Source organism: Coregonus clupeaformis, unplaced genomic scaffold (genome assembly GCF_020615455.1).
Source record: "Coregonus clupeaformis isolate EN_2021a unplaced genomic scaffold, ASM2061545v1 scaf1454, whole genome shotgun sequence".
Lineage (NCBI taxonomy): Eukaryota > Metazoa > Chordata > Actinopteri > Salmoniformes > Salmonidae > Coregonus > Coregonus clupeaformis.
Window position 1 is genome coordinate 42,976 of NW_025534908.1, and position 10,184 is coordinate 53,159.

At 40.6% G+C, this 10,184-nt stretch overlaps 1 protein-coding gene across 1 annotated transcript; it reads right to left on the reverse strand.

Moving 5' to 3' along the window:
• Window positions 1–275: 275 nt before the first annotated feature.
• LOC123487100 (cilia- and flagella-associated protein 97-like) lies at window positions 276–5,563 on the reverse strand. The gene is made up of 5 exons (XM_045218243.1): window positions 5,091–5,563; window positions 3,863–4,216; window positions 2,697–2,878; window positions 1,174–1,342; window positions 276–446 (listed from the first exon to the last, which is right to left on the reverse strand). Exons 2-5 carry the CDS (start codon window positions 4,181–4,183, stop codon window positions 276–278), a joined length of 843 nt encoding a protein of 280 aa, XP_045074178.1. The 5' UTR covers window positions 4,184–4,216; window positions 5,091–5,563.
• Between the last annotated feature and the right edge of the window lie 4,621 nt (window positions 5,564–10,184).

The following is a 10,184-nucleotide window of genomic DNA, read 5'->3' on the forward strand; positions in this document are numbered from 1 at the left end:
CCCGCCCCACACACACCTCAGCCCCTGCTTCTCCCCACCCTCCATTCACCTTCCTCTGCATCCGGGTTCCAGGAGCCCCCTTCCTCCTCCTCCTCCTGGGGTATGCTGCTGAGGTTACCAGTGGGAGCGCTCCCTCTGTCCCTCTAGCGTGCTGCTGCTGCCTGACACCCACACCCCCAGGCCCCAACACCCTCCTCCTCCACCACCACCCTCCCCACTCCCAGGTCCAGGGACTGGGCCGGGCTGACGTCAGGGGGGTCGACAGTGGGGTCACGTCAGTCACCGTGTCCTCCTCTTCTTCCAGGGGCGGCGGTGGTGTGGGGCATCTCCTGGGTGCTGCCGAGCCCAGCCTGGGGGGCCTCCGTCTGGGGGAGGAGGGCACGGATGTCTGGTGGGTTGGGAGCCTGGGCTTGGGGAGAGAGGGCTCTGGGCTTCCCGGTATGCACCTGAAGGAATAATAAGATACATGCAGGGAGTTGTTTTAAATGTTAAAACAAGGTCAATTCTGGATTTTAAGAGTGTCATAACTCCTGTTGAACACCTTACTACAAACACAATAGTGCCCACACTTACATTTTAGTCATTTAGCAGGTGCTGATGCCCTTTCCCAGACTCTTATGCTGATCGACATACAGTTAGCAGTGATCCTCAGTACTCCTGTGCCAGTTGAGTACTGCAGGTTTTTGTCCGAGCTTAGTGCCATCACAACTGATTCAACTGATTTTCAAAAGAAATAAGGCTCAGTGGCATTAACGTCCAACTAGTCAGTGACAACTGTGTGGAGTTTGTGACAGCAACTATGTGAGCTTATTACAGTTTTATAGACACTATGTCCTGGGATTTCTATTGACTCTTGTGCTGAATCTGGGGTATTCATTAGTACAAACCTAGCGAAACATTTAGCTACAAAAACTAGTGTTTCTTATTAGGTCCCACCCCATTTCAGCCCGTTTGCCTCCGTTTGGTTCCTAGTGAATTCAACCCAGGTGTTTCACTGCTGAGCTGGGACAAAAAGCTGGACCCTGTCCGAATACTCTTAAAATGCATCCTTCCTCCCTTCCTTGAAGTAACCACTGGGTATACGTACAAAGCCGGGCAGTACTGCAGCTCTCTCCAGGAGGATTGAGAATGACTAGCCTAAGCCAGCTAGACAAGAACAAGTTGTAATCCTACCATGTCCACAGAGTGAGAGGGCTCGGAGGAGCAGCTCTCCCCACTGCTGTAGCTCTCATCCGTCGCCGACTCGGATGAAGTGGAAGACAGGGACAAGCTCCTGTGGTGGAGCTTTCTGACAGGCTTCTTGGGAATGCCGTGCTGTGTCCCATTAGGTCCGGGTATCAACCTTGGGTTAACAAAAGATAAAGTCACGAAACAAAGGCTTACCCATCCAACTGAATGATATGGCTGTCTAGATAAGAACACAACCTGGTAAACAGAGGATGTGAATGCTTTTAGTTGTCTGTATTTTGGGATATTTTATTTTGGCTGCATATTGGAACACTGTACTGTTGATTTCATGTCTGTAATGCACAGGTGTCAAAATCATTCCATGGTGGGCCGAGTGTCTGCAGGTTTTCACTCGTCCCTTGTACTTGATTGATCAATTAACCCTATCAGACCTGAGGCCCCAGCAAAAATTGGCTTTCCATTTATCTGCATGTCCAGCACATATAATTACAATGGTGGGCCTCACAATTAAGTGGTTTACCATTGTATTTGCAGGACAACCAGGGCTACAAGTAGAACACAAAACAATTTGACATAAACAGTTGCATTCATGAGTTATATTGACAAATATCAATTTAAAAAAATAAGTCTCAATGGGAAATTAATATCCAACTAGTCAGTGACAACTGTGTGGAGTTTGTGACAGCAACTATGTGACCTTATTACAGTATTATAAACACTAGGTCCTGGGATTTCCTATGATCTTCCATGTAGAAGACCCCCTTACCTTCTAACAACTCTTGTGTAGCTTGTGAGCGTCATAAAGCAAAACATGTTACATGTGCATGTTCGTGAGAGTCTCACAGTAGGTAGCTTTTAATAGTTAGTAGCTCAAACCGGACTCTACAGACGTTTTTGTAAAAAGACCCGGCCCAGGGCCCCTTCAGGATCCGCCCTTGTCTCACAAACACCACTCTAGCTCAGCTCCCGTTAATCACAGACTAATGAGCAAGGCAGTTAACCTCCAACAACAACTGCTCCCAATGATGTGGATGTCGATTAAGGCAGCCCCCCGCACCTCTCTGATTCAGTATTGGTATCTACGGATGCAGAAGAAATAGACACATCCAATGGTCCAACTCAGAAGTCTATAGCTCAAACACAAAATGTTTAAAAGGGGTTATGTCCAAAACGCACCAGCGTTACGGTGGGACTCATTGAGTTAAGGTCACTGATTAGTTAGGAACTCCCCCTTGTTTAGGTCTTAATTGGACACAAATTGAAAGGAAATAACTAAAACTAGCAGACACTCTGCCCTCCATGGAATGAGTTTGACACCCCCTGCATAATGTTACATGCTTGTTTGCTGCTACCTTGGCCTTCTTTGGAAAATACATTTATAATCTCAATGGTCACTTCTAAATAATAAATACATGAAGATAAGAAATTGTATGCCTGATTAAAATTTTGAGATAAGGAAATATGGGATTCCTAAATAATCAGGATAATAAATCATAAAATCTTTGAACCTGGGACCCGGTGGCCTCCTTGACTCTTCCTCGCTTTCATCTTGGCTCTGGTGATAGCCATCTTCATCATCATCAGCGTCTTCTTCCTGCTCCTCTGCCGATGACGCCATGCGGCTGTCGCTGGAGCTCTTGGAATGGATGCTAGATACCTCCTCTGCACCACTGCCGTCCTTCACCTCCGACTAGGCAGGTAAGTGAATATAGTTTACAAATATTACAACAGACCACGGTTAGACATATTTTATTACTCAGCTCCCTGGTCATGGAACTCTTTTCAAGCTTTTGATGGACATGTTATTGAAAGTGATTAAGAGCATGTATGATATAATAAATAATATATATATATATATATATAATAGAATTATTGTAAAATTAACTCTGTCCATAAGGTGTAGATAGTAAGTATAGACCGGAAGTAGAGGCCTGGGCATTGTTGTTCACTAATTTACTCCAAGTAGGGAAAGGATGGTGGGGTTGAAAAGTAATAAAGGGGAGTATATATATAAAAAACATGGGGAATTGGAAGTGATGCAGACAATTACATTGATAGAAGATACAATCTATCTGCAATATTAAGCTGATCCCCCCCACAAAAAAAATTAATAAATAAATAAAACAAAATAGAAGAAAAAATAAATAAAATAAAAATAAGAGCATGTATGATGAGGATTGCATTTGATGTGACTACTGTTTGTTTTAAATCTGTACTGTATTGTATAAAAACAATTGTAATTCTAATTGACATATTTGGGATTAAATCATATATCTTATTTCAAATTCCAAATAATGACGCTTCCTTGACATTGATTTTGATTAGGCCTCAATCCCAATGGACCCCAAGCCTGGGCAGTTGCATTGAGTGACTAATGCCACCTTGTGGCATAAAGTAGAATGATGAAGCCACACAGACTTGCCAAGTTATTACTCCTGCATGCTGCTTTGCCTGCATGTGCACTGTAAATCTATTACAGTTAGGGTGCATTCTGATTCTATAACAAAGTACTCTTTGCCCTTTCCTTGTGACTTTACCTTGACCTGGGTAAAGGGGTCGGGAAAGTCACAAGGGAACGGGTAAAAGACGACAGTGGTTATATTCATCAGACTATCCTTGTTCATGCCTTTCTTACAGGCCATTCAATAAATAGCCTCGCCGTTAGCATGCCTACCTCTGATTTAATGGAAGACATGCTAGAAGACCGGTTCCTCCTGTCTTCGGCCCCAAAGCCATGACCCTTCTCCTCTGTCCTCGGTTGAGGTATCACTCCTGCAGTACTAGGGTCCCTAGTACCACCACCGGACCCTTCTGTACCATTATGCCGCTCTGTCTGTGGAGCCTCTGGCTGGATGTCTGGCTCCTTTCTAGCCTCAGAGCTTATGTCACTATTTCTTTCACTCTTCCCCTGCTCTTTGCTAATGCTGCTGCCGTCACAATCACTGTCGAAAAACGAGTGATCCACCTCGCCCTCCAGTTCTTTGGGGCTGTACATAACAGGTGTCTCCTTCAGCACTCTGGTCGAAAACTGGAGAGAGATAAGGGGACATATTTTTATATTCAATACTCTCAGCTGGTTAATACTTCATTTAAATGCCAAATGGTACCTTATAGGTGACCCTCCAATCATCAATGATTGACATATTCATCAAACCACCATTAGCAATGTTGAGGCTATATGCATTGCATTTGTTGACCAACTGCTTCTTACACACAATCTAGCTACCTACATCATGTTAGCTACAGTAGCTAGCTAACTGTGAGGGGAGTCTAAAAATCACTTTTACAGTACACAAAGCCAAAGGCATTTTCCTATTTTATTTGACCACAGAACACTGCATATAGCACTTAATTGCAGGTTTGATTGATAAAGTAAAACATCCACATTTCTAATGGAAGAGCTAGCTAGCTCTAGTAAAACAGTTCATGGGTGTACGTTAACGTTAGTAGCAAGATGTGGAAGTTCCTTGACGTCACTAGCTAGTTAACGTTACAGTTAAGCTAACTAGTAGTTACCTAGCTAGCAGAAAGACAGACAGTTTTACAGTCAGTACCCAAGGCACTCTGCTAAAGTTATTTTATTTGACTACAGTACACTGCATATAACACGTCAGTGCAGCCTTGATTGATGGGGAAGCCAGTAGTAGCTAGCTAGCAAGCTCAAGTAAAACATCCACATCTCAAATGGAAGAGCTAACGCTATAGTTAGCTAGCATAAAGACAGACTTAACTTTACTGTAACGTTATCAAGTCCTACAAAAGCCCGTATCAAGTCAGCTGATCCTATCAAGAAAGCTCTGCTAACGTCAGTCACCTAACTTAACTAGCTAACGTTAAATAGCTAGCTAGATTCAACATAGTACGCACTAGCAATGTATTTTTTTACGCACTAACGACCTTACCTTGCATGCACGCTAAAGTTATGACTCGAGACAAATCAGTTGCTTAATTAGCTAGCTTTGTTTTTTAGTCTATGCCGTTATAACCAAGCAGTCTCCATGTAACGTTACTTTACATGGCATATTGAAAATATTTAGCTAGCATTACATGAAACGATGCTATGCTAGACTAAATATGTGTGGGTTGAACAGCTACTGTAACTAAGCAACTTCTTCTTCTTCTTCTTCTTCTTCTTCTTAGTGTGGCTTTCCGCAGACTAGACGCTGTTGGCAGGGTTGCCAGGTCCAGATTAAATGTCTAGCCCAATGACTTCTAAAATTTGCGCACAAGGCCTAAAACTACCCCAATTTTTTTTGTGCAGCAAGAGAGTAGTTGACACATTAAACCCAATAAACCCCTTTTCCATAAAATAATCGAGCGAATTAAGAAGGAATATATTGTAATGACGTTATGATCAAAATTCGGTTTTCCATAAAAATAAGAATTATTGCGAGCTAGCTGAAGTAATAAAGGAATTTGAACATGTTGCAAGAGAAAATATAATTCGCCCTTATTAAATGCCAGATAATTTTCCATCAATGGATGTCGATTTAACTCGTTTGACTGCTATGATTGTAAATAAATCCCTTTTGGCATAAAATTGACAGGAGAGTTTGAGTGATGAAATCTCTACCCAGGAAACACTTGGAAGAACTTAAAAAAAAACAATGTTAGGCATTTTTTTCTGGCAATTGTGCCTTATTATGTGCCAGATGTTAAGACTACAACCCGTTATAAATGTCCTATTTTTTAGATTGGTTTATTTCAATAGGCATAGACTACTGACTCAAATCTGGGTTTATGATTGCAGTTCAACTTTGCCATGGTTTGCTTAGCTAGATGCAGGTAGCCTATAGCCCATGATAGGCCTACATCTAATTTCAGATAGCCTACAGTAGCCTAGGCAAGATGTAGTCAAGGTGTAAACTGAACGATTTAGCAATTTGCTTAGTTCAAATTGACAGACTAATTTATTCAACATGAATAGCTAGGCGATTTAGAGGTAAAAAATCTAATCAAATCAAATCAAATTGTATTTGTCACATACACGTGTTTAGCAGATGTTATAGCTGGTGTAGCGAAATGCTTGTTCTTCTAGCTCCGACAGTGCAGTAATATCTAACAAGTAATATCTAACAATTTCACAACATATACCCAATACACACAAAACTAGTAAGGAATGGGATTTAAGAATATATACATATTTGGACAAGCAATGACAGAGCGGCATGGACTAAGATACAGTAGAATATTATAGAATAGAATGCAGTATATACATATGAGATGAGTAGTGCAAGATATGTAAACATTATTAAAGTGACTAGTGTTCCATTTCTTAAAGTGGCCAGTGATTTCAATAGGCAGCAGCAGCCTCCAATGTGCTAGTGATGGCTATTTAACAGTCTGATGGCCTTGAGATAGAAGCTGTTTTTCATTCTCTCGGTCCCAGCTTTGATGCACCTGTACTGACCTCGCCTTCTGGATGATAGCGGGGTGAACAGGCAGTGGCTCGGGTGGTTGATGTCCTTGATATTTTTGGGAAACTTTGCTTGTGTTGTCCAATAGCCTGCTGGAATAGGCTACTGAGGATGGGGTCGTAATTTCAATCACTGAACAAATATTAATAATATGAATATGAACTGAATATGCTTGACAACATCAGCCAGTGTTTTTTTTGTTTTATCTGTAGCCTAATCTGACTGACTGTTAGTGTCAATCTAATGCATTCTAACAACAGCTGGCAATTGCGATAGAGCTGTGACCAATGTTCCCTCAAATTTTGGGGGGCACTGAGCAAATTTTAGGTTTTGTGAGCAGAAACTTGAACATTGTGAGAATTTTGTGCAACTTCCGGCGCACGTTTACAGTGAACACTGAGGCTGTACCCTTACAGTTTTAGACAGTAGCCAATAAGTATTGTGGCTATCTGAGCATAATATAGGCCTACCAACAAAACCAATGGAGCAAATCCCATAACATTTTCACATAGCTTTTGATTTCTATGATATAGCCTACAGTAGCCTATGTGTGGTGTTCAATGCAGGCCTACATTGCATGAGACTTAAAAACGTTTTTACATTATGAAGGGCTTGATATTAATGATTTTTTACTTGGTCTGTAACATGATGGGCGAAATAGGTGACTGTAAATTGCATTGTATTGTGTTGTATGATGTAAGAAACCACTTTACAAAATAAAATGAATTATTATTACCATACAGAGAATTAGACAATGTAGGCGACCCTCTGCCTCTTGGCTTATTTGCATATTCAAGCCTCTCTCAAAAATACAACACTGGCCCTTTAATTAAGACGTAAGCTTTTTTACTTGACTGGCATACACATTTTGTGCTCTTGTAGGAAGCAGTAACTCTCCATTGCTGACCTATACTTATATATAACTGGGCTAATAACTCGCTAACTAGCAAAGAATATCAACAAATCTGCACTCTGAAAAGCGCATTCACTCGCGGTTGATTGAAAGACCGCTCGTGGACTAACTTTACCCCCGCCAATAGAATTCTACTCCTTTGCGTTCTGGCTCTGCCTACAACAAAATCACGTGCTCAGTCTTGCAAAGTTAGATTTGTTTTCGTTTGTTGTATTGAAAAGGGGCTGATATAATGTTTATTCGATAACAGAAAAAAACGTTAATCTATATAGTGCAAATGAGGCGAACTCAGTGAAGTTCAATCTCTTGCGTCTCTCGGTGGCATGGCATTTTTTTCTGCGCCGCAGTCCTAGAGAGAACATTGGCTGTGACCATGATCACAATTGATAACTTTCAATTTTATGAACTAAACAAACATTAACATTAATGATTGCAAGGCTATTGTCGTGTCGCGTCGGCTGTTGGTGGTTATTGCTGTCAAACAAAGAGTCCGCTTAGGCTGCACCTTGATTAGAAGTTTTTATTCATATCACAAGTTTACAGCATAAGTTTACAGACCCGCGGTGTCTGGAGAAGCACCGTCCCAAAATAATCTGAATGCTTCTGCCCCCTCTTTGTCTAGCTCATACTTATAAACAATGCCAAAATATGGGTTGCTCCTCTTTCGTCCAATCACCTATCCCCCTGGGGCGTCACCCTACAACTGCTACTTTTGAACTAAGATAAACATCTTTTCTTTGTCCCTCTAGAATAGTCATAATCTTCATACACGACATATCCCCCCTTCGAGACTAACTAAAAGTCTCGAAAACAAACAGAATAGGATTATGACCAGTAACAATTTATCTTATTGAGTATCTTTAACATTAAACCAAAAACATTCTCCTCTAGAGTGTAAATACCTTTCTATGAAATATGAATAACTGTTTATGAAGTGTGAATACATTACTATGACATATGAACAAATCTTCATGGAGTGTGAATACATTACTATGAAATATGAACAAATCTTTATGGAGTGTGAGAGCGAAAAACTGTCCGGCAGCCATCTTTCCAGATATCCATCCATCAATCAAGACAGTAAAATTCTCTCACGGTTCCTCTGCCCCAGGCAACCACCTAGGTACTCCCAATGAATTCATAACTCTTTATAAATGCATTTGAAACTATGATGCAATTAAATACACATGTAAGGCCCTGCAAACAAAATACTATCCAAAAAAAATGTCCACTCTAAGGCTGGTCAACCCATCGGATCCTACAGTGGACCTCTCCCTGCCTAGACTCCCTGTCCCTAAGCATCAACGAAATAAACAAAAACATCTAAGATCCTCACATGTATTCAATAACATCAAATATCCTTCTACAAAAATTAATACCTAAGACTATGACACACATTATGTATTACACATGCAAATATGTCTATATTTCATTGCAGACACTGGAATGTAGTCCACTACACTTCATCTCCCCCATAGTCCCGACTTCCAATGCATTGTTGATGATGGAATCAGAACCTTTCCACACCCTCCTTGTTTCATCTCCTCCAGTCATTGTCCTTTCATATTGTCCCTTCATATTGTCCTCGTTTGAGTATTCCAATCTCCACATATTCCCCCAAATGCTTCTGGAAGAAAAGGAAAGACCAAACAGTATCTTTTGCAAAACAGCACTTTCAAATTAAACATCAATATCAACTAAGAATATAAAAATGATATATAAATGATGTATGAATCACATTAACCCATTTCCCCCCTTTGATTCATAAAATCATACTAAAATCACACTAATATTGAAAAAAAAATGAAAAATGATCAAATCATCAAAAAGGATATTTATCCATCCAGTTCTACTTGTCCATCTTCATCCAGATCAGGAACAGTCAACACCGGCATCTGAGTGTTGTCTCCAGGCATCACTACTCCAACCTATCTCAATATCATAGCTTTCTCAAAGGTCAGTAACAAATTACAAACATCACACACAGTGTTATCAAAGCTGCTATTAAAATGTAATCCATCACTGCTCCTACTGGCCTAACTGATCTTGCAACCAAGTCTTTGCTGACCATCCAGCTCCTTCAGATCTACCAAACGCATCCCTTATATTCTTCAATGCATCTATAACTATCTGGAATCAAAGTATAGGTAATTATCAAGATGATCTGCCAAAAATGTTACACCATACCATGGAAAAAGTCCCCCTTCTCCCTTAGATTTATCCTTCAATGATAGGCTTGAAGACTATGACATGTCGCCATGTCTCTTTTCACCCTATTTTCAAACCTAGATTTATCTGTGTCCGGTGCTACCCCTCTTTTAATGGTAGAAACCTCATATGGAAGCTTCAACGTTGACATGTAACAACATCCTGTCCATCCCTAGGGTAAGAATATGCTTTATCACCACAAACCCTCAAAATATCTCTAAAATTCCCCATAGTCACATTGTCAGGCAAAAGCTAATCTTTTAACCATCAACGTCCTGCTTTTCTTACTAACTGGAACATAAAAAGTAACATTATATTTCTCATTACTACCCTTAAGGTCATGCATACCCAAAGTTATCATATACTCATCACAATCTGATATTCCCATAAACATACCCCTTACCTCATGTTTTATTAGAACAAAAACAACTTTTAGCCCTCACTGGTTTCACCTCCAA